The following is a 24091-nucleotide window of genomic DNA, read 5'->3' as shown; positions in this document are numbered from 1 at the left end:
AAAAGTTTTTACTTGAACAAAAAGCCAACACCCAAATTTTGGGGGAAATCCGAAGCACCAAACACTCATCTTTCATCTTCTAAAGTTGTCTCATTGTTTCAAGTATACAAATCCTGAGATGATGATGATCGGGATATATACCTATGCTCGATATCAGTCAGATCAGAACATTACAAGATTAATATATACTGGTTTAATCAAATGTTACAAAATTTTCTCATAAAATTGTCGATTAATCCCAGCTACAAAAACAACGACGAGGAAGAAAAAATACCCAAAAAGCAAATTGTATCAGGACAGAGAAAGAAAAAAACAGACAGAAACAAAAGTGCAGAAAACGAACAACAGAAACCAATAAGCAGCGATCGAAGCTAATAAAAAAACGCAGAAGAGCGAAAGCTCGGACATTCAAATCTGAAAGCAATACGAAACAAGTCACGAAGATTGAATCGAAGCAGAAGCAAGAAGCAGAAGCGAGTAAGTAGTATTAAAGGAAGGAGGAGCCTGGAGAAATCATTGGGGTTGGTGTGGGAACTGGGAAGTTACTTGTTTTGTTCCGATTTTAGTTTTGTCTGAATTCTGGTCAAAATCTTCGAAGGCTCAATCAAAAACCAATCTTCCAACACTTTGTTATTCGGCTTACAAGCTTTGGGTCCCGCTTCTCATTGCCCGCTTCCCTTCATCTTCAATTCGGAATTCGAATCTGTTTGCTCTGTTCTCAAAGCTCCAATCTTTTTTATCCATAACTCCTCCACTGATCTCGATTTGCTCCAACTGAAATTTCGGGAATTCTCAAGTTCTTAGCATCCGAAATTGGGCGTGGTTTGGATAGAAAATAAAAATGCTGGGTTTTTCTGCTCTGATTCAGTTTCTTCTTCTTACCCTCTCCTCAAGTTGCTGATTCTTCCTTCCCATGGATTGATTTGGTCACTCCAAGCTAGGGTTTTTTTTTTTTTTTAATATCTTCTGATACTGATTCAGCAGCCGAGGTTGAATTTTAAGGTTCTTGGTGTAAGCTGGTAAGTCGATAATGATCCCTAGGGTTTTGGTTTTGGGCAGATGAGATTTGGATTTTGCATTCTACTCCTCCTTGGATTACGAGTTCTGTGTCGTTTGTACAATGATATTGGAGTGGCCTGAACTTAAGACTTCAGCTGAGTTCTTGAAATGCTCCTGGATTTGAGTTTGAGGATTAATTCGTTGATGCGTTGGGTTTGTGTTTGTGAAGGGATAACTAGAACTAGAAGCTGAGAGGGTGCATTTTGTGCACTCCCTCTGACTGTGTCGTCTAGTTTTGTTTTAGAAGAAGAAGCAGAAACAAGTATGCAACGTCCTCAAGATTCCAGGATTGATCTAGCTGAGCTTAAAGTGCATATTGTCAAGAAGATTGGGGTTGAAAGATCTAGAAGGTATTTTTACTACTTGGGCAGGTTTCTGAGTCAGAAGCTTACGAAGACTGAGTTTGATAAGTCATGTTGCCGTCTTTTGGGGAGAGATAATCTTTCTCTACACAACAAGTTGGTTCGTTCCATCTTGAGAAATGCATCTCTGGCTAAATCCCCACCGCCACTTCACCAAAATGGTCTTCCTGACAAATCTTTGGTGCTTGGGAAAGAAGGTGGACTTGACCAAAGCGGATCTCGGATCCCCAACCATAATAGGAATGATCCTGTTTGGTCAAATGGGGTGTTAGCCAAGGTTAGGTCTGGAACATGTGACGGGACAATCAGAGATAGGCCTAGTCCACTTGGGCCAAATGGAAAGGTTGACATTCTGTTGCATCAGCCACTTTGTAGAGAAGACAAAAGTGGTAACAGAAACACGGTAAACAGGGATTCCGCTTATCAAAGATCTAGTCGATACACTGATGAAAGAGACGGTGCATTTCTCTGTCCTGCTGAAAAACTGAGGGTACTGGATAAGGGTCAGGTTGCAGCTCCATTTAGTAGAGATGATGAACCTCAAGAGGAACAAGGTAGATTGCTTCCTTCAATGTGTCCTGTGATTGCACCTCTAGGGATTCCATTTTGCTCGGCTAGTGTTGGTGGCTCCCGCAGAACAGTTCCAAATTCGACCAGCGCAGATGTTAATGTTATCAGTTGCTACGACAGTGGTGGATTGTCAGACACAGATATGCTGAGAAAGCGGCTGGAGAATATTGCAGTAGCACAGGGTCTTGGAGGGGTTTCTGCAGAGTGTTGTAGTATGTTAAATAACATGTTGGATGTGTACCTGAAAAAACTGATGAAATCATGCGTCGATTTGGCTGGAGCTAGGTCCATGAATGGAACGTCCAAGAAACAAAGTTTAGAAAAACAGCAGAGCCGTGACGAGATTATAAATGGGGTGCGGCAGTGTAATAGTTTTTACACACAAACTAGCAACCAACCATCTGACGTAACGCAAGAACCACTTTCAGTGTCTTTGCTTGATTTTAGAGTTGCAATGGAGCTAAATCCACATCAACTTGGTGAAGACTGGCCCTTGCTACGGGAGAGGATTTCCATATGTTCATTCCAGGAACGAGAAGGGGTGTGAAAGAAAATGTTTGGCAATGTTGAATACTGCAATTGGTCTAGGTAAGCTCTCTGGTCCAGAAACTGGCCACTGATATTGGTAGCAAGATGATTTGTAATCTCTGCACCCCTTGATGGACCTGATGGCTGAGCGACAGAACTATGTCCTGCAGCTGCAGACTCTGGGCATGTTAGTATATATATATATATATATATATATATATATATATATAAATGAAGCTCAGCCCGAAGAACCGTATTTGAATACAAATGAATACGTGTTGTTGTAAGATCAAAAGTAATTTGGCCATCCCAGCGAGTTTCAAGCTTGGTGTGTAACACCAGGCCGATAAGGGAATCCAGAGAAAGTTTTGGCCGGGATACTGTGGGTTTTTTAGAAAGGAAGATACAAACAACCATGTAATTGCTGCAGTATTGCTCTGTATGTAACATAGTCTTAGAATTATTTTAGAATTCTTATCTTAAAGACACATTGACATCACTTTTACATTTACATTACATTTTTGTTTTCTCATTTTCAATGAAAAAGTTGTTTTCAAAATCATTGAATTGCCTCATCTTTACATTCTACTGGTGGTGTTCTTGCTTGTTTCTTTTTCCCCCATTAGATTAGTGAGTAGCCTTTGAAGTTCCCATTTTCTGGAGAGATCTTTTTCATCTTATCTCTCGTATCTTTGAACTTGTCTCGCACTGAAGAAGCTTTTCAGTTTACTTAAAATAGGTTCTCTGCAGTTTGATCACATCCTGATGTACTCTATTGGAGCTCCAGTTTAGATCACATCCTGATGTTCATTTTTCCCAGGATAGATTTTCGAGTTGTAAAAGAAATTGCTATCCCCAAAGCTGGTTTGGATATCTCTTTCAAAAGAAGAGAAGATATTATGTCTTCTTTAAGTTTTCCCTGCGCAAAACTTATTGCGTCCAGAGATCCAAAGAACCAAACTTTTGTTGCTTTTCAACAGTCGAGATTATGAATTGAAGATGATATCACTTTTACATTATGAAAATAAATCGGAAAGAGGCGAAAAGAAAAGAAACACAGGACAGCTTTTTCATAAGACAAAAGGGATAGAGAAAGACAAAGCCGGTGTAAATTGGTATGTACACAAAGGAAATGGTGAGGCCCTTTTTAGGCAGGTTCCATTGTTGTTCACAGGCTTTAGACGATTGAAAAAAATTATAAGAAAGAGGAAGAGGAAGAAGAAAGAGACGTTATTTAGAGGAGGTTTCGGCAGTAGCTTTGCAGATTGGACACCAACTCTTCATCCGCAACCACTCTTGCACACACTTCATATGGTATGTGTGCTCACAGTGTAGCCTCCCAAGTTCATCTCCTATTGTATACTCTTCCTGAGAACCACACAGATCAGAGTATGAAGAATTGTTAGGGAAAAGGGAATAAACATTTGTGATTTCACATATACACACAGTTCCTCTCATCAATGAAACACCTTTAATCATCAAAGAATTCCACTACACTATGTGATGAAACCCGTAATAATAGCCAAAGTTGGTGTTGTTCACTTAGCTACAGTAACTCGTGCAAATTTTACTGAAACATGACAAAACATGATTATGACTAACAAAACATGACAAAAGAGACAGACCTGGCAGATGCTGCATTTGGCGTCTTCCTTGGTGATAGACCCATAATTTGAAGTTTCCATTTGATAGATGCTTGTTTTCAAGCACTTTGATATAGCTTCTTTTGTGAGAGCAGTGCTTACTGAACCAATCCTCTCTTCTAGAGCTAGCAGTTCCTGTATTCATTCAAAAGAAACAAAAAAACGGTTAATGTATTACATCCCAAAACGATACGCCAAAGTGAAAGATGTAAAGATGAACCTCATATGACATGTTATCGATGTCAAGCCTCATGTCTCGGTGTTGGTCATGGAAGCGTAGTCCACCGAGAAGTAAGCCTGTCTCCATGATAAGCAGCTCCTGCTAAAGGAGTGGGACTGATGAGTAACAACATGTATCACAATATCTGAAACTCAAAACATGTGTCAAATTTTAACCTCATAATTAAGCTCGATATCTTGTTCGATCCTATCAAGTTCTGGTAAAATCTGCAAAAGCATCCGCGCAATAGCAAACACCAAAAGTTAAATTGTGTGAAGGGCATTGTCGAAAGAACTATTTGATGATTCTCAAACAAACATGTCAAGTTGTAGAGTAACAGGCAATGATTACCTCGGAGATCCCATCTAAATTGTAACTGCGAAAACTATCTTCACTCAATAAGGAACCAGATAGGCCAAATTCTGGAAAACCAGAGAAAAGCTCCAAAGAGACAGGAGAATTGAGATTGTTTGATGTTTCAGTCTGAGACATCTCTGTTGCCCTGATAGAAGGTAAAACATCTCTACCATTCCCTCGGTTCAAGAATCTAATATGAGTATTACTTCTATTTACTGATCTCTGACTCCCAACTGAAGCAACATCGTTATCAAAATTCAAATTGCGGTGTCTATCATTTCTACTATCAGAAAGAGAACCTCTTGGATTGAAACTACGACGTCTCACTTCAGCTGGTGGTTCTGTTACATCATTTCCCCTAACTGAGGAGCTAGAACTGCTTTCTCCATAAACCTTTCTCTTATTGATTGTATCTACCTTCCGACTTAATCTTTTGTCCAATCCAAAACCACTTGGAATGACACCGGATAACAACGGGCTGCATCCTCGGTTTGCAGATGTTGACTGGCCAGAGGAACCAGGATGAGACTCTTGCTTGCTCAACCCAAACCTCTGCCTAAAACCTCTCTTGATTCTTGAGCTTGATGGTAATTTTGAGCATTCCGCTTCAGGTGCTTTAGATTTTCCATAAACAAGTTTATTTCTAACTCTTCTTTTATCTCTTCCATCCATAATGTCTGTCTCTGCCTCGTTTTCGCTACCTCTGCTGCTCTCTGAGGAATCCATGGATATCTGAGACAGCGGCTGCTTCTCAGTTTGCAAAGAAGAGGAGCTAGAGCCACAAACCTTAGAGGAAGTTCCATTTACCTCCTTCCCGTTTGGCGAAGAGCGGTATGTAGACAACACTGATTTCTCTTTCTTATCTGAAGAGCCAACAAACCGATGAGTAAAGTTGATAGATTTTTTTTTGTCATCAGTAGAAACAGGAACCTTGCAAGTATTGCCGTTAAGTCTATCTCTCAAAACAACACCACCCCACTTCCTAGATCTAGGTCGGTCCTCAATGGCTCTTTTACCCGACCACCTATCCATGAACTTTTTAAATGGATGCAATGCCTGTAACAACAACAAAAATTCTTTAGGATCTGAAGAATCAACAGCCAGTCATAAAGAGCTTCAAGATCCTCCTATGGAAACAAAAGCTTATCATCTGAGATGGTTTCTTAGAAGAAACAAATAAAAACTAAAACCTTTCATAAGATTGATCCAAAAAGGATGTCACTTTCCAATTGTCAATATAGAAATCATCTTGAAAACGCACTTTCTAGGAACATGAACTGATTTTGAAAAAAAAACACAATCAAAAATTTTGAACAAGAAGAAGAGAAACAATCCTGAACTAATATCTTCCGCTGTTTTGTCTTTTCGTAACTGATTCGAAAGAAACAAGACACAGAAAATGTTTTATGTTTTACCTAGTCTAAACAGGGAGTGACACAATCGATTCAGAATCACGAACGCTAACATCATTCATTTCAAAAAACATCACAAACACAGGAAAAAAAAAAAAAAAAAAAAGTCAATTTGACAAGTATATCATCATCACACCACCTCTCTAGATATTTTGAGAGAGAAACAAAAAGTGAATCACCAAGGAAAAGGAAAGCCAAACTCTTTTTTTTTTTATCTTATAACGATGAGTACCTTTCGAATTTCTTCCTATCTTTTTCCTTCCTGGATTTTGGAAACCAAAGCGTTTTGTTTGTTCTTCTTCTTGTTGCCGATTTTTTCTCTTCTGTTTTTTTTTTTTTGTTTAAAGCTAATTTATCATTTATTTAAATCAAATAACTATTTTCATTCATTAAAACTCCCAATATTTAATGCCCTTAAAACTCCCAATATTCATTATAATATAAAAACATGAGAATCTGAGATGACGAAGACGCAAGAGATCCTCGCCGTCTATAATGGGGCCGGAATATCTGACGGTTGGTAAAGATCGCGACGTCTCTAGGTAGTGGTAGTAGTAGTAGTGGTGGTGAGAGAACTAAAGTTAATGTATTTGGAGGTCGATTGGTAACGACTGTTACTAGTGGCTGTATATACTTTAACTTTAAAATTTTGGCTGCAGAGAATTTGGTTGTATATGCTTTAGCTGTAGAAATTTTTACCGTTAAAATCTGATTGGTAATAAACAACTTTTAAAGTTATAAATGTTATCTTTATTATTATTATTTTATATTTATAATAAATATAAATTATATTATAAATGAATTTATAAAATAAAAGTACTATTGAAATGGATCTTAAAAGAACAAGAAAAAAATGAGATTAATTAATTTATAAAAATAAAATATACAAAATGTATTTATAAACTTGTGAAAAGGTTTTAAATGTAATGGGGATATGAAAAATAAATATTTTTAATTGACTAAATTTAAAGTCAGGTTTTTTACGCTTTGAGAAAAATGAGAAAACAAAGAAAGAAAAAAAAGAAGTGACTTTTAATGTTTTTAAAAAAAAAAAAAAGCAAAAAATGTTGATTGGTAAATTAATTACTGTTAAGGCTTTAAAACCATTTTAAAGCCTTAAAAGTCATCACCAATCGCCCTCTTGGTTTGGTCAGAAGATTGAGAAAAAAGTTAAACAAAAAACATTATTATGAGAGAATTCGAAAACCTCTTCTTCTTCTTCTTCTAATTATGTCATTTGGTGATGATGATGCCACGACTTTTTAAAAGGATAATCTTGTTTAATTATCTGTCCTCTTTTATACCAACAAACCTTTTTACTAGCCTTTTTTTTTAATCCTTTGATTTTCTTGAACGTGTTTATTTTAGTTTTTCCTTTCATTTTTAAAAACCAAGTTATTTTTGTGACTTTCTGGTAAAGCAACATAATTCTTTATTTAAAAAAAAAATTGGGTGCATCCAAATAAAACTTTAGTTGACGTATATCAAATTATGAAATTAAACAAAATTCTTAAACTGATTGGTTTAATTATTAAAAAAAAAAAAACCGAAAAATCACTTGCACACACTTGTTTAATCAGAATGAATCAAAATTTCAATCAAAGTTTAACATCTGAAAACTTACACAAATATGACACTATGAAAAGATTCAAATTATATGCTTGAAACTTTCTTGATGAGATTTTTGAAGTTTGTTAATCTTTTTTTTTTTTTTTGGACAAAGAGATTTGTTAATCTGAATACCTTAACACTGGTTCCAAAACAAGTTCTAATAAAACTTCAAGTTGACAAAAAAAAATAATACCTTAACAGTGTTGCTAAGTTGGGGCATATGTAGTTGTTGTCAATATCATGATATGAGCTGATATTGTATGACAAATATATATGTTCATAATTACGTCCAAAGCAAACGTTTTGAGTAGATAATTGCCGAGAAGAAAGGACGCAACATTATTTTTTATAAAGATACGAAGAGCAAGTAGAAGGGATGGGATACACTCATACACAACCAGCTTCTACGACACATACGGAAACAGTAACACCTTTTGTCGGATAGTTTGACAATTGTTGAAAACAAACTTTGAAATATGGACGTGGTGGTATCTTCGTGGATATTACTCGTTTAGGCGGTTTCAGTTGCAGGTTTAACAAAGCCCTTGGTGCAGAGAGTAGAACATGCACTGATACATTTTTCAATTGCTCCATTCACAATTTCACTAGCATCTAGTCACCAAAACAAGATTATATTAGATTTGGATTGTTAATTAATTTCTTGTTCCAACAACAATAATAATCTTTAGGAGTCTATTTACCAAAGTTCTTGAGAGTAGTCATGGCACTACACACAGAGGAAGCACACCCGAGATTGCAGTATTTATTGACATCATCACCTTGATTCACAAGTTCACGCAACTTGCATCAAAATTGGAATCTAGATCCATCTTTGTCACGAATAACATAACAAAACACTAGAGAAAAATTCAATTTACCTGATTTTTCGAGATTGTTGTAAGGAAGGTTCGAAGGGCATATACCCGTATAAATCAATTTGCATCCACCAACTGCTGAACAAGTGGACATTTGGCGAAAGGTTACTGGATTCCAGTAACAGATCTCATAGAGAGATCTCTGAAATTGGGATGGGCAGCAGACCTTTCCTTCAACTTGAATTTGTGACATGATCAGACTCATCATGAGCACACTTAGCACTACAAATTTGCCTTCCATCTTACAATTGACGACTTGTTTGGTTACAAAATGTAAGTAGAGAAAACAGTAACAATTATAAGCTTTGTATCTGTGAAATGATGATGAAACAAGACTTGCTTAAATATATACTGCTAGTTCTTCTACAGTTTCCCACCACAAAATTCGTTTGAGACCATTATCACATGCTCTATACTCTTTAACAAACTGTCCTTACCACGTAAACAAATGATATTTTGTTGATTGAAGCGAAGTAGACAAAAGATGAGACAAAGATCCAATTAGTTATTTTTGGTACAAACGTGTTTTATGTTTTTTCGTTCTAACGAACTGTCTTGTGGTTGTGAAGGATTTGATTGAATATTTTGTTGTGACCAAAATAGACATTATCTTCTTCTTTTTACTTTTTTTTTTTTTTTTTCTTGGATCAATTTATCTTCTCTAGTAAAAGTATTATGTTCATTACGTGAAAAAATATACATATGACCTGGATATTTGATTGTGCATAATACGTAAATTACCAGATCCATCTGACAAAAACATACACTAGGAAAAAACATAAGGCAATAGAGATTGAGGCCAAGGATTTGCGATTAGATAGATAAGCCCTAATGATCGGTGGAGCAAATAAGCCTGGCACTCCAGAGTCCACATCCTTCTTGACCACTACACTACCAATCTTCCCTTGGCCTCCTTGGACAAGGATGGTTAATTTTCATCTCTTGATGAGACTTTTCAGTAGGTTTGCTGAGTCGGCTTCTTCGGTTTCTTTGGGTTGACGCGGATAAATCTATATATTGTCTCTGCCTCTGAAACAGGGACTTGTAGAGATTCCAATGGGACAATCACTCAACACTGGAAAATTATATTACAAAGCTAGCAGAATTTAAAGTATATTTTATTTGATAATGATGTTGTTTAAACTTTCCCATTCAGGACTAACAACCCAACGGAAAGGACGAGTATGTAAAAAGAGTAAATAGAGATCCAATTCCAAAGAGGTGTAACTGTGAACCGCTTATTACAAGACTTTTCCGACATTGATCAAATTCAAAACCTGAGATATGGGATTCGTAGGGAGGAATCGAACCTATAACCAACACCTCACATAGCTCTCACATCACCCGAAAATCCAAAACGTTGAAGAAACCCATGTAAAGAAAAGGGAACAGCACTAGGCTTTAGCTTCTAACCAACCATGATCATCTTCTTGGTGTGACTCTGACCCTACAACACCTTCAATAGAAGCTTCTTCCTCACCCTTCTCTTCTCCGCCTTTCCTTCCATACATCTTTCTTCTGGCTTCCCTACGAGCATCTTTCTTAGCTATATTCAAGTCTTTGAAACCTTGTTCAAACTTGGCTTCATCCTCTGGAGTGAAGAAGGCTACTTCCATTTGACCTAGCTCTGCATACCTTTGCTCCACTTTGGTTTTCCAGTAGAGACCCATCTCCGTGTCCATCTTTTGGTATGGTGTTTTCAGCAAGTACTCGTCTATTCCCCCTGCTTTGTCGATGCAGCGGAGAGCGTGTGTTGTGACTTTGACTTTAATGTGGCGGTCGAATATGTAGCTGAACAATCGCTTCTCCTGAACATTCGGTTTCCAACATCTTCTTGACCTGTTCTCAAATCACACCACAAATTGACAACTTTGAGATTAACAAAAAAATTTATCACCAAACCATTAGATTAAGACACATAGGTTAAATGTTCATCAGACCATCGTTCACAAAACTGAGAATCTTTAAAATAATAGCATGATACAGAAACAAAGCAACAATGCCATCTGCAGGGAACAAATGGGAGGGCTAAAAAAATATGAGGCACTATACAATCTCTAACCATCTTAGATTTCGTCGAGCGCCATTGAACAGTTTTCAGATTTCAATTCACTAAATTGAATCCTAAAACCAGAAAGTATTCCTAAGAACCTAGAATTCACCTCCTTCGATGCTTGAATATAGAGCAAAAACTATCACAAGCTGTAAATTCAACCAATCGAAAGCGAACACACGTACATTATAAACAGATTGAGAAAGATACGAGAGAGAGAAAGAGACAGACTTGTTTCCACCGTCTTCACTGACGCGGTTGCCGTACTGGATATGACGGCCGGCGTAGAGACCGCGTTTGGCTCTGCCCATGACGACTTTGGCATCGGGAACACAAGCCTTGAGCTTCTCCTTGAGCTCCGGCGTTATATTCTCCGCACCCACTCTCTTCACAAGCTTCTTCATCATCTCCTTCCCTCTGAACGACATTTCTTCGTTTCTCCTCACAAAATCACAGATTGCAAAACAAAGAAAAACACACACTCTTCTTCCCCCAAATGCTTGCTTGGTATGACCTGGAGATGACCAAAAAAAAATCGGTTTAGCCAAACGATTTCATTTAAACCGGAAAAAAATTAGCAAATAAAATCCGGTATGCTATTTCGCCTTCTTGCTTCGTCGCTCGAATCAGGTCCGATCCATCTTATCTTAAGTGAAATCAAGAGAAACAGAAGTCAATATCGCAGCGAAGCTTACCTTAAGACTTAAGTAAAGTAAACCACATAAATGGTCCAGCAACGAGAGAGAGAAGAAGCAGAAATGAAACTGACTGTGAGTCTGTGACGAACGAGTCGATAGTCGAAGTTTCGGCCGGCGATGAGGACCGGCGTCGATGTAGCGATCTGAGCCTCTTCTTAGGGTTCAGTTTCTGAGTTTTAAGCGTTGGGCTTTTTTGTTTCGTCGGCTCAAAGGCCCAAATTAACTTCCTCTACAGTCTACGGTTCGGTTCTAATTTCTCAATCCAGATAAAAACTTATTATAAACCGAACCGCGTCAACTCGAACGTGATCAAGAAAGTCTGAAATTGAGTTGACCATCGGTGAATGTAATATTCTCACACCCCAACAATTTAACCGGCCAAAAGAACATACCCAACCAAAAATTATAACTCAAAAAAATTTGTGTTTCTTCTATCGATGGTGTTTAAATAACAGTATGAACTATGAACCAATATTGTCTTCTTTGTCGGTTAAAAGTAGCATTTTGATGTTACCGATACAGATTTCGTTATTCTTACATACAGTAGTATTGGAAAAATACTCAAGGAATAAAAAAAACAATATTTCACGTAAATCAAAATCAAGTGTAGAAAGTTGAGAAAAATAATGGTAAAGATAAAGTGTCGACAGTATATTTTCAAAAGGGTGGTTGTCCAACAATATTACCGGGAGGATCATAACTACATATGATAAATGTGTCACCGGTCTTGCAATAACTGATTGCACACCCAATCCTCGAACTCTTCCTCCACACAAGTTGTGTGTAATGCAAGCAATCCCCATTCGCCTTGCACCGGTAAGTTCTCCGGTCATAGTACTTCTTCTCCGAGGCCCACGCAACCACCGCGTCCTGTGGTCTCCACCCTTTTCCGCTTCCCCAGAAGAGATTCTCCCCGTACGGTCCCCCGGAGTGGATAAGGTTGCAATCTCCACGGCGGGTTCGAGCCCACCGGCTTGCGTAGCGAGCGAGACTATTGCTCCATTTTAGAGGACGGAGACGAAGCTTGGCTCGTAACATGTTGTGTGGTAGGAGAAACTGCTGCTGAATGGTGTTGCGGGTTAGGGTTTTGTATTGAGATGAAGTTAGGGGTGGTGATGTTACTGGTGTCTTATTTAATGTAATTTGAATAGAGAGAGAAGGAAGTGGAGTGGTGATAACTATGGTGATGATAAGAAATATCAAAGTTTTGGGTTCCATTGGGAAGAGATGAGTTAGATTTGTTTGTGACGCTCTTTAGATCTAGTACGATCTATATTTATATATACACACACCATTGTTTATACTTTCATTTTTTTTTTTTTTTTGAACTAACCATTGTTTATACTTTCATATTTGTACGTATATATCATCTAAAGAATCTAAACACATGCGCTGTGTTAATAATGTGCAACAACAAGTGCTAATCATTTCGGTGGAACATTATTAATTTTTGTAGGGAATGATTCTTTTCAAGCATACATTCTCATGGTGTTAACTGGATATTAGATAATATATGAAGGAAAAATTAACAGAATGTTTTCTGGTAATGAAAAAAACTTTAACATTGGCAACGCCAATACATAAAGTATGCAAAACCGGAAAATAATTTCAAACGCCGGTAGTAGTGGGTTCAATGGGTAATTGAAATGTCGTAATTGTTGAAAAATGCAAATAGCTGAACCCAAGATCAATAACAAGATATATGAACGGCTAAAAACTAACAAAGAATTACAAGTCAGAAGTCATTGTGCGTGCAAGTGTTTTGTTTCACAAAAAGACTAGGATCGAATCCGAGCTGCAACGCGGAAAATTATTGGTATTTTATCTATTTATTTTATTTTAATGTAAATGACTTTATGAAAATTGGATTGTTGGTGTTGTTAGAAGTTTTAGTATTTTTTTGTTAAAAAGTACACTTACAAAGTAGTTAGGGATTGAGGAAAATTAACAAATATATTATATTATATAGTTTTTAGACATGTATAAAGTAACAAATACAATATAATATTTTCAATAAAAGAGTATAAAAATAAAAAAAATTATAAACGCGAGTGAATATTTATTGATATATAATTTGATTTGACCATTTTTGTAATAGAGATAGAAATATACATAAAAATTATAAAACATTTGCATACATAAAAATTATATACTCATAATATTTGTTTTGATGTACCAACCCAAAACATATTGCATTCATAAAAATATTTGTTTCACAAAAATATGAATACGTTTCCAACTTCCAAGTGAATTATATGTATTACAAACTCATTCGATCTAAACTAAAATATAAGTTAGATGCTTTGACCAATATAAATTAAGTACACAACATGTTTACTATGCACTAAGCAGACATATAAGGTGGATCATATGTCGTGTTAGAGAACGTGATGCAGTTTTTAGAATGCCTGTTTTTATAAGAAATCTTATTCATTCCTTTGATCAATTTACAATTTTTTTTTAACTAATTGGGCTTTATTAAATTAAAAATGTTTTTTAATGGATTGAATTTTAGCATACAAATATTAAACGAAATAAAGAAAAAACGGAAAAGATTCCGTCACCGAAAAGGAGGCAGTCTCGGACCCTACTTAAAATCAATTTACAATTTTACATTGTGAAGTTTGTAATTATTAGGCTTACAGATGATTAAACAATTATGTAAAATCATATACACAAAAAATACCAATTTAGTTGACTATCACCAAAAATACTAATTTAGTTGACTATCTTTTTTTGTAATATGTAGAATGGGAGTTGTCTCTTAATTCCTTCTAATTAAAGTTTGGGAGCTTTTTGAAAATAATTTAAAGATATAGGGGCATTAGTTGACAACTCAACTTCTACTTGACTGGGCTTTTTATAGATCATTCTATTGGGCCTTGGAGGTTGACTCGCTCTTTCCGTCTCTTTGTATCCAAATAAGAAAAAGGAAATAAAATTAAAAAACGGATTTGGAGGAGTAAACAGAAGACGAATCCACCACACCATCACCCATAAGTAGTACATTTGATCTCTCTCACTTTGTGCGTGCGAGCGAGTGTTTGTTTTCCTCCGAGATCCAAATCGTGTCTTGGATCCAAACCTTTGTAAAGCCGTGGATCTCCTCCTCCTCTCACTGGATCTCGTACCTTGAGGTTCGTCTTTCGACTAATGACTCAGATTTCATAGAGATCGATCCCTCTTTTTTGTCTTTTCCTTTGCGAGAATCTACAATGTTAGATGTTCTCTGGCGTTCTTTGTTTGATCTCGTTGATGAGTGATCCGATTTCGTTAGGAAATCAATTTTCATGTTTGTGCAGCTGATTGAGACTGCGGACTATGTAGATCTGATTGTTTGTTCTTCAGATCTGGGGAATTAAAGCATTGAGATGGCATTTTATTTTTTGAATTTCAGTTGATCCGGAAGCTATATTACTATTCGTAAATGATTTGTGTTGATTGTTTTGGTCGTAGTCGTAGTAAACTGATGGTATCGCTGGATTTGAGGATTTAGATTTGTCAGTGTGTTCTGCATCTTGTCGTCTTTTATTGGACATTGCCAAAATTTTGTCTGCAATTATGATCTTTGCTCTTAAACCACGGATTCAAGAGCACAGATCCTTCATTCATTGTATAGAAATTTAGTAGAGTGGTGTAGATTATTGCTGACTAGTTATGAGGATTCTGTTATACATCTGTTATAGAACTTACTCAAACAGTGATGAGGAAACTGATAAGGTTCTTTTAGTGAGTTATTCAAATTTGAAACCACAAGAAATAGTGATATTTGGATATCTTGTTTGTTACTTGTCATCTTTTTTTTTTTGGTCAAAGTTACTTGTCATCTATATACCTCGTTATGTATTTAATATCTAATAATTTTGGGTTCTTTTTCTCTCTAGTCACTCCCAATCCTTCTTACGTTACATGTTGTTCTTGCATGATTTTCAGTTTCATTTGAGCTCACAAGTTTTAATCCTTTCGGTTTTCCTTTCACTTTTTTGTGCAGCACCAGAAGAGATGGACAAATCGAGTACCTTGCTTGTGCACTATGATAAAGGGACTCCAGCAGTTGCAAATGAGATTAAAGAAGCTCTTGAAGGAAATGATGTTGAAGCAAAGGTTGATGCTATGAAGAAGGCGGTTATGCTTTTGCTGAATGGTGAAACCATTCCTCAGCTTTTCATAACCATTATAAGATATGTGCTACCTTCTGAGGACCACACTATCCAAAAGCTTCTGTTGCTGTACCTGGAGCTGATTGAAAAAACGGATTCTAAGGGGAAGGTGTTGCCTGAAATGATTTTGATATGCCAGAATCTTAGGAATAACCTTCAGCATCCGAATGAATACATCCGTGGGGTGACACTGAGGTTTCTCTGCCGGTTGAAGGAGACTGAAATAGTGGAGCCTTTGACTCCATCAGTGTTACAAAATTTGGAGCATCGCCATCCATTTGTCCGCAGGAATGCAATTCTGGCCATCATGTCAATTTATAAGCTTCCACAAGGCGAGCAACTCTTCGTGGATGCACCTGAAATGATCGAGAAAGTTCTATCAACAGAACAAGATCCGTCTGCCAAGAGAAATGCATTTTTAATGCTCTTTACCTGTGCTGAAGAGCGAGCAGTGAATTATCTTCTGAGCAATGTTGACAAGGTTTCAGACTGGAATGAGTCACTTCAGATGGTGGTTCTGGAGTTGATTCGAAGTGTGTGTAAGACTAAACCAACAGAGAAGGGGAAATATATTAAGATTATTATTTCTCTGTTAAGTGCCACTTCTTCTGCAGTTATCTACGAATGTGCTGGGACACTGGTTTCTCTCTCCTCTGCCCCTACTGCTATTAGGGCTGCTGCCAACACCTACTGCCAGCTTCTTTCTTCTCAGAGTGACAACAATGTGAAGCTCATTTTGCTCGATCGGTTGAATGAACTTAAGACATTGCACAGAGATATCATGGTTGAGTTGATAATAGATGTTCTTAGAGCACTCTCAAGCCCAAACCTTGATATCCGCAGGAAGACACTTGACATTGCCCTTGACTTGATTACTCATCATAATATTAATGAAGTCGTGCAAATGTTGAAGAAAGAAGTTGTGAAAACTCAGAGTGGAGAGCTTGAGAAAAATGGAGAGTACAGACAAATGCTTATTCAAGCAATCCATGCTTGTGCAGTTAAGTTCCCTGAAGTTGCAAGCACAGTGGTCCATCTTCTAATGGATTTCTTGGGAGATAGCAATGTGGCTTCTGCTCTTGATGTGGCTGTTTTTGTTAGAGAGATAATAGAAACAAATCCCAAGTTAAGAGTTTCAATCATAACCAGGTTGTTGGACACTTTCTATCAGATCCGTGCAGGAAAGGTCTGCCCTTGTGCTCTTTGGATTATTGGAGAGTATTGTCTATCACTTTCAGAAGTTGAGAGTGGCATTTCAACTATTAAACAATGCCTTGGTGAATTACCATTTTACTCTGTTTCTGAGGAGTCTGAACCAACTGAGACATCAAAGAAGATTCAGCCTACCTCTTCCGCCATGGTGTCCTCAAGAAAACCAGTGATTCTTGCTGATGGAACTTATGCTACTCAAAGCGCAGCCTCTGAAACCACATTTTCTTCACCGACAGTTGTTCAAGGATCTCTGACCTCTGGAAATTTGAGAGCACTGCTTCTAACTGGTGATTTTTTCCTAGGAGCAGTGGTTGCTTGCACATTAACTAAACTTGTTCTTAGGTTGGAAGAGGTTCAGCCTTCTAAATCTGAAGTGAACAAGACAGTCACACAGTCTTTGCTGATCATGGTTTCTATGTTGCAACTTGGACAATCTCCTGTTTCTCCACACCCTATTGATAATGATTCATATGAGAGGATTGTGTTGTGCATAAAATTGCTTTGCCATAGGAATGATGAGATGAAAAAGATATGGTTGGAATCCTGTCGCCAGAGCTTTGTCAAGATGATTTCTGAAAAACAGCTTAGAGAGTTGGAGGAACTTAAAGCAAAGACCCAAACAACTCATGCTCAACCTGATGATCTAATTGACTTCTTCCATCTAAAGAGCCGGAAGGTAATATTATTTTTTAAGATTTCATTTGCCTTGTTGTGCGTTATTTTCTCTTCCATATTAATCTTCCTTTACAATCTGTTCAGTTCTTACACCTCGGTGTCTACTGTCTCTTACAGTTCAGATCCGGGTTATTTTTTTTCAAATTTTCACAAAGTTGCTGGTTATATTTACTTCTTTCGGTCAGCAGATGAAGTAACTGATGATAAGTATCTTTCAGGGAATGAGTCAGCTTGAGTTGGAAGACCAAGTTCAAGATGACCTAAAGCGTGCAACCGGAGAATTCACCAAGGATGAAAATGATGCTAACAAACTCAACAGGATTCTTCAACTCACAGGATTCAGTGATCCAGTCTATGCTGAAGCGTATGTGACAGTACACCATTATGATATTGCACTCGAAGTAACTGTTATAAACCGTACAAAGGAAACCCTTCAAAATCTGTGCTTGGAGTTAGCAACCATGGGTGATCTTAAACTTGTTGAGCGTCCTCAGAACTATAGTCTGGCACCTGCAACAAGCATGCAGATAAAAGCAAACATCAAGGTCTCGTCCACAGAGACTGGAGTCATATTCGGGAACATCGTCTATGAGACATCAAATGTAATGGAGCGAAACGTTGTGGTTCTTAATGATATACACATTGATATCATGGACTACATCTCCCCTGCTGTTTGCTCAGAGGTTGCTTTCAGAACTATGTGGGCAGAGTTTGAATGGGAGAACAAGGTAATTAACTGAAACCTTTTACAGTTTTACCCTTTTTTGTTTTTCTTGGTATAACCATTTCCGGTTGTGTTCTCCATGTAAGGTTGCTGTGAACACCACGATTCAAAACGAAAGAGAATTCCTCGACCACATTATCAAATCCACAAACATGAAGTGCCTCACAGCCCCGTAAGTTTAGATTCATCTTTCTTCCCTTTGTAACTGAAGACTCTCCTTACTAATATAATGCTTCTCTATTTGCAGATCCGCAATAGAAGGAGAATGTGGATTCCTTGCAGCAAACTTATATGCAAAAAGTGTGTTTGGTGAGGATGCTCTAGTGAATGTGAGTATCGAGAAGCAAACCGATGGAGCACTGAGTGGCTACATAAGGATAAGGAGCAAGACGCAAGGAATTGCTCTAAGTCTTGGAGACAAAATCACCCTCAAACAAAAGGGTAGTAGCTGAGGACCTGAGGTTAGTTAATAATATTATATCTTCTTTTTTTTTTTCCAAAATCAAACCATACACGTTGAATCCTCCTTATAATTTCCGGTACCTTACTGATAGGTTCCACAGACTTGGAACGGTGGCCCGCAAAGTAACAGGTTTAGACGACGTACCTATCTCTTCTCTTGAGCAAATTTTTATTACTATATGAATGGAGAGGCGTTTAAGGATATGTAAAGAGTTATTTTGTTATCATTTTTCCGTAGCCGGTATATTATCCGGTATGTCGATGGATTCTTCCTCGGACGGCTGTGTGTGTTTTCTTACAGTACTTGACGATTTTGGTTTCTTTGTACTGCTCTTTCTTCTTCTATAATGTCGTTTGTTGAGGAGATTAAAACATGATTTTCTAGAAATATCTTATCTATAGTAGATTCAAAGTTACCTGGTTTTTGCTCCACTTTAGAATCTCGTTATTTCAATTTCTTTTATTGTTTATTTTTCTTTCATATACATTTTTGAGTTTTTGATCGTCTGGAAAAAATGATAAAACTAGGAATAAAGTTGAAGAACGTGTGCAACAGGAGCAGTAGAATGATAAAGTCCAAATCAACGTGTTATCCAAAGTCAAATACTTATTACTGTCAACGGAACTTCCTCTCGATAGTCACTGAGTCTACTTGTTATCTTTTAGCAACATTGATTTCTAGTCATAGTATCGTTGATTTTAAATAAGATAACAAGAAAAGTTCTGTTACGGGGAATATATAATACATACTCCATTAAAGTCTTTTATCACAAAAAAAAAGGGACTATAATACATTCTGTCTTTTTCTACTTTTTTGTACTTTTCACATAGAATACGGAATACCTTATTATTTGAAATGAGAACAGAGCCAAACAAAAACAAAGTCATGACTAATTAAAACGAAATTACTGAAGTGAAAAACAAACATTGGGGCATATCTACTAGCAGAAATGTCCTAGCGATATATATATATAGGATCATATGTGTTTAGTTGGTGTAAGAACGAGGTGTTCTTTCTTGTGCATGGCGAGGCCGGTCATGACGTCCATCTTTATATCCTCTGGTTTAACCCCTTGAGGTAGACTCCAGTCGAATTTGTAGAGAAGGTTAGCGAAAGGTATCTCTACCATTGCGACCCCAAGATGCATGGCCGGGCACATTCTCCGACCTGAACCGAAAGGTAGGAGCTCAAAATCTTGGCCCTTAAAGTCCACTCCTTTGTGCTCCTCCATGAACCTCTCTGGAATGAACTCATTAGGGTTTTCTCCCCACGCAGCTGTGTCACGAGAAACTGCCCACGCGTTCACCTGAATGATGGTCTTGGCCGGAATATCATAGCCACCGATCTTTGCGTCTGCGATAGTTTCTCTGTGTAGAAGAATGGGGATGACTGGTTCGAGCCTAAGACACTCCTTGATGACTGCTTTGAGGTAAGGGAGATTAGGTATGTCTTCTTCCGAGACATATCCTTTATCGCCTATCACATTCCTCACTTCCTCTTGAGCTTTCTTCATCGCCTTAGGGTACTTTATAAGATAAGTCATGGCCCATACCACCGCTGCAGCCGCCGTGTCAGTTCCCGGCACTACTATATCCTGATAAAATTACAAACAACCAATGTTAATATAACAGTACTGATATATTTAACTAACTTAGAGAAATGCACTTTAAGAGTTATAACGAACCAATATCATGGCCTTGACATTTTCGTGAGTAAACTTGACTGAGAAGGGTTGGTCGTTGTATATCTGCATCAGAAGATCAATGAAACTCTCTGTCTCGGGTTTAGGGCGTTTAGAGTCAAGAGTCTCGTCGAGGAGTTCTTGAAGGTAAGTGTCAAGCTCCTTGAAAGCTGTCTTGAGACGGGCACTGAGTCCAGTGAGGTTGTCAAGGAATCCGAAATAAGGGAAAAGGTCGGAGAAAAAAAGAGTGCCCAAAAGTGCTTGCGTCTCGTACAAGATATCTATGAATCTCTTCATCTCGGTTCCGTACTCATTGTAACGCTTTCCAAAAGCTTGTCTGCATACGACGCAGTTGGTAAAAGACAAGAGAAGCTCACTTAGATCAACGGTGGCTGAATTGTCGGCGGCTTTGTAGATCTTGTCCATCATCCTTTTACACTCTTCTTCTCTAACGGGTCTGAAACTTGCGACACGCTTTGGGCTGAAGAGGTTCACCATACACATCTTCCTCATCTCACGGTAGTACGCGGTGTACTGTCCGAAACCGAGCTCACGGCCTTGATACGACATGGTTTGTTGCCCTTTCAGGAGAGGACGAGCGGTGAAGTTGAGGTCTTGAGTCTTGAGTAGCTCCCTGGCTAGCTTTGCCGAGGAGATGACGGCAAGGCGACGGCCTCCCATTTTCATAGTGAAAATGGGGCCGTATAGCTTGGAGAGACGGAAAAGGAAATGTTGTGGGTTGAACTTCTCCATCTGGTGAAGGTTTCCTATAATAGGAAGACCTTTTGGCCCCGGAGGTAGCCGGAGAGGTTTCTTGGTGGTGCTCCGGAGGAAAAAGAAGGCTGCAGCTCCTACCAAGCCAACTATAATCAAGAAGAGATCCATTTTTTAATTAGTTTGTTTTACTTAAGAGTCTTGTTGTCGAGGTACTCTCTACTCTAGAGTAAGTGATGCTGTGGTTTATATAGCAATGTTAAAAGATTTATTGGTTGGCATGGTATGTGTTGTCTTTGACAGATGACCAAGAATTGCCTTGTTTAAAAACGTGATGTTAGTAGGTGAGGTACTGTGGCTTACGAATAAAATAATATGTAATGATTAATTCGAAGTTGACACCAACCATATTACTGAGAGCGAGATTATTGAAAATACGAAAACTGTATTGGAAATCCAAAATCCATAAACTGATTTTTGTTTTCTAACTTGTTACAGTATAATTTTAAGTACTGAAATATTATAAGTAAAAATAATAAAAAAAGAACTCCCAAACTAATTATGTTCATTTAGAAATCATTCTTAAAGTTTAGAAATTCTTCACTAATAAACAAAATGTGTTGGATGTTATTTTTTAAATAATTGCTATGATCGATTTATAAACAAAACACAAACGAAATGGTCTCTATTATAAAATACCATAACGTATATATAATGTAATTAAACTGGGTTAAAAAAAAAAGTATACGTACCCAACTAATTTGAAAATTTGTAATTTACTTTGTAAGTCGCTGTATCCTTATTTTTTATTTTTTTATTTTTTTTTTGTAATCAGTCGGTGTATCGTAGAAAAACGTGTTAATATTCCATTTAAACAGTGTAGGTGGTCTTATAATGTTGACTTGTGTAATTGAAAAGAAAACAAACACCAAAGACCTAAGTTGAATTGTGCTGTACATAAATATTCAATGTGGTACAGAATCAAACAAATTATATTCAACATGGTACAGAAAAATTATCGGATAACGAATCCTTGAGTTGCTAGTTGCTGCGCAGTCAAGGCAAGGCAGCCACTATTCTTGAAAATACTATGCTGTCAGCATAGCAGCAGCACACACCTCTTGATGGAACTTTTTTTATTACTTTACAGAACCAATCTCATGGGCTTTTTAACAAATGTAGGCCTAGCTTAGAAGTGTGATCCAAATGTTGAGAATTATTAAGAATACACAAAATAGCGAATTTTTTTTATTTTTTTATATTACAATTATAGAAATATAATTATTTGTCTCTGCAAATATTCCACCAACAACTTGATCTACTATATTTGACAAAACAGAAACTAAGAATAATGAATGATCATCGACCATCATCATCTTGAAAACTAGTTAAGCTAAAACAGCTCTTACTCTGATGAACCATTAAATCCCTACTATGATGATTATTATTCGTCATCTTCATCCTCTTCTCTTTAAGCTTACTACTAGTTTCATCATCATCATCATCATCACTAGTGTGATTAATATCATTGTATTTGTGAATATCCTCCAGGTCAGATTCTTGCAACGCAAGTAAAGGCATGGAATGATTAGGGTTGATGTTGGAGTAGATGCTGAAAGATGATCTTCTCCTTAGCTTATTAGCAATAAGCAATCTCCTCCTCTTGTTCAAAGGACTCTCCAATTTCTCTAAATCTTTGGCACTGCTGCTCGCAGCTTCCATAAGATTCTCAAACGATTTCGATTTCCCTATGTAATGGTTTGACAATCCTCTCCTGCAAAAATGAACAATCAAAACATTTTTAACCATCCGAATCATCAAACCCACACAACTCTCTCAACATATTATATTGAAACACTTAAATTTGATCACATAAGAGGGCAAAGGAGGCTGTAGTTCTAATTTACTGTTAACAAAAAAAAAAAAAAAAAAGTAAATGTGTTCTTTTATCTTTTTTGGTTTGGACATCCACCATCAAATCGAATATATTCAGGCGTAAATTAGAGATAATTAACAGGATAATGATGATTAAGAAAGAACGAATTTAAAAAAAAAAAGAAAGATACTTACTTGATCGGAAGAGAGTCTTCCAGAGAGGAAGTAAACGAATCAAACCATCTTCCTTGTGACGAGGATACGGCGTCGTCGTCCTCTTCTTCCTCCTCCTCACTGCTAATATCTCCGACGGACGACCAACTATTCGCCGGAGTTCTATTAAACCCGACCCAGCTAGACAGAGACGCCGGAACACGCTGATCCTGGGCGGTGACGCTACTCCGATCATCCCTAAACGTCGAAGCAACGAGAATCTGCATGTTAATTAGATGATCGAAGCAACGACCGAGCTCAGCTATCATCTATCATCAATTCAGCGCAGGTGTTGAGGCTCCAATAACCGCAGCACCTTAATTAACAAGCTATATATAAAAAAGGGATAGAGAGACAAGACTCCACCGATCGGAGAAGTTGATTGATATATAGAAGATTATTAAAAATATCGTAATAGCTACGAATACGTATATATATATATGACTGACAGTATAATATATATTTTTGAGTCTCCTATGTGAGACGTGTGTGTACACCTAAATATAGTATTTTTACGAGGGAAGGAAGTAACGGCGACCTTGTTTTTGACGGTTTGACACGTAACTACTTAATATTTTGAGGATGACGGACGTTTCGGAGTTTATTGTATCTCTCTCTCTCTCCGTTAATTAGATCCGATGGGTGTTTGATTTTGATGTACCCTGCAGACTTGATCTCTGTTATAACTCCAAGAGAGAACAAACTTCAACCTTATCCAATTCGTTTTCCCTTTTTTTATTATATTTAGTCAGTTTCTATTATATTAGTGTGAAACAACAACAACAACAACAACCAGATAAGCTCAGATTAACTAATTCGACAATCTATACCATTACCCTGTACTTGTTGTTAATCTTACTCGGCATTTTTACATTTTTTTCTTACAAGTAAGTTACAACTGATTTTCATCTTTTGTCCCTCAAAGATGAAAGATTGAATCATCACCTATATATATAACGTATATATATATATATATATATATATAT

General features: G+C 37.2%; 8 protein-coding genes across 11 annotated transcripts; 2 read left to right on the top strand and 6 right to left on the bottom strand.

Moving 5' to 3' along the window:
- The first annotated feature begins 209 nt into the window (after positions 1-209).
- LOC17880368 lies at positions 210-3081 on the top strand. The gene has a single exon (XM_006285952.2). It carries the CDS (start codon positions 1324-1326, stop codon positions 2536-2538), a length of 1215 nt encoding a protein of 404 aa, XP_006286014.1. The 5' UTR covers positions 210-1323; the 3' UTR covers positions 2539-3081.
- A 482-nt stretch (positions 3082-3563) lies between these two features.
- LOC17880445 (E3 ubiquitin-protein ligase MBR2) lies at positions 3564-6496 on the bottom strand. Of its 4 annotated transcripts, none has more exons than XM_023779639.1 (6): positions 6384-6496; positions 4734-5795; positions 4559-4609; positions 4383-4484; positions 4145-4297; positions 3564-3887 (listed from the first exon to the last, which is right to left on the bottom strand). In XM_023779639.1, exons 2-6 carry the CDS (start codon positions 5769-5771, stop codon positions 3750-3752), a joined length of 1482 nt encoding a protein of 493 aa, XP_023635407.1. In that variant the 5' UTR covers positions 5772-5795; positions 6384-6496; the 3' UTR covers positions 3564-3749. The 4 variants fall into 4 exon arrangements, with proteins under 4 accessions (XP_023635407.1, XP_006283613.1, XP_023635408.1 ...); XM_006283551.2 differs by having other exon boundaries at positions 4383-4481; positions 6384-6495; XM_023779640.1 differs by lacking the exon at positions 6384-6496 and adding an exon at positions 6155-6343.
- A 1606-nt stretch (positions 6497-8102) lies between these two features.
- LOC17878157 (probable thionin-2.3) lies at positions 8103-8938 on the bottom strand. Its single transcript, XM_006284658.2, has 3 exons — positions 8641-8938; positions 8464-8541; positions 8103-8374 (listed from the first exon to the last, which is right to left on the bottom strand). The coding sequence occupies exons 1-3, from the start codon at positions 8876-8878 to the stop codon at positions 8274-8276; spliced, it is 417 nt and encodes a 138-aa protein (XP_006284720.1). The 5' UTR covers positions 8879-8938; the 3' UTR covers positions 8103-8273.
- An 800-nt stretch (positions 8939-9738) lies between these two features.
- On the bottom strand, positions 9739-11534 carry LOC17877955. The gene is made up of 3 exons (XM_006284457.2): positions 11386-11534; positions 10922-11204; positions 9739-10476 (listed from the first exon to the last, which is right to left on the bottom strand). Exons 2-3 carry the CDS (start codon positions 11116-11118, stop codon positions 10032-10034), a joined length of 642 nt encoding a protein of 213 aa, XP_006284519.1. The 5' UTR covers positions 11119-11204; positions 11386-11534; the 3' UTR covers positions 9739-10031.
- Positions 11535-12006: 472 nt separating this feature from the next.
- On the bottom strand, positions 12007-12610 carry LOC17877734 (pathogenesis-related protein PRB1-3). The gene has a single exon (XM_006284969.2). The coding sequence runs from the start codon at positions 12604-12606 to the stop codon at positions 12046-12048; it is 561 nt and encodes a 186-aa protein (XP_006285031.1). The 5' UTR covers positions 12607-12610; the 3' UTR covers positions 12007-12045.
- Positions 12611-14364: 1754 nt separating this feature from the next.
- LOC17878005 (coatomer subunit beta-1) lies at positions 14365-19051 on the top strand. The gene is made up of 6 exons (XM_023777865.1): positions 14365-14525; positions 15380-17436; positions 17654-18163; positions 18246-18331; positions 18407-18620; positions 18714-19051. The coding sequence occupies exons 2-5, from the start codon at positions 15391-15393 to the stop codon at positions 18609-18611; spliced, it is 2847 nt and encodes a 948-aa protein (XP_023633633.1). The 5' UTR covers positions 14365-14525; positions 15380-15390; the 3' UTR covers positions 18612-18620; positions 18714-19051.
- A 484-nt stretch (positions 19052-19535) lies between these two features.
- On the bottom strand, positions 19536-21190 carry LOC17879907 (cytochrome P450 83B1). The gene is made up of 2 exons (XM_006285926.2): positions 20307-21190; positions 19536-20216 (listed from the first exon to the last, which is right to left on the bottom strand). The coding sequence occupies exons 1-2, from the start codon at positions 21186-21188 to the stop codon at positions 19599-19601; spliced, it is 1500 nt and encodes a 499-aa protein (XP_006285988.1). The 5' UTR covers positions 21189-21190; the 3' UTR covers positions 19536-19598.
- Positions 21191-22241: 1051 nt separating this feature from the next.
- Positions 22242-23648, bottom strand: LOC17878953. The gene is made up of 2 exons (XM_006284404.2): positions 23088-23648; positions 22242-22791 (listed from the first exon to the last, which is right to left on the bottom strand). The coding sequence occupies exons 1-2, from the start codon at positions 23372-23374 to the stop codon at positions 22377-22379; spliced, it is 702 nt and encodes a 233-aa protein (XP_006284466.1). The 5' UTR covers positions 23375-23648; the 3' UTR covers positions 22242-22376.
- Between the last annotated feature and the right edge of the window lie 443 nt (positions 23649-24091).

Source organism: Capsella rubella, unplaced genomic scaffold (assembly GCF_000375325.1).
Source record: "Capsella rubella cultivar Monte Gargano unplaced genomic scaffold, Caprub1_0 scaffold_7, whole genome shotgun sequence".
NCBI classification, from domain to species: domain Eukaryota; kingdom Viridiplantae; phylum Streptophyta; class Magnoliopsida; order Brassicales; family Brassicaceae; genus Capsella; species Capsella rubella.
Note: the sequence above shows the minus strand (reverse complement) of the source record. Positions and strands in the feature narration are given on the sequence as shown.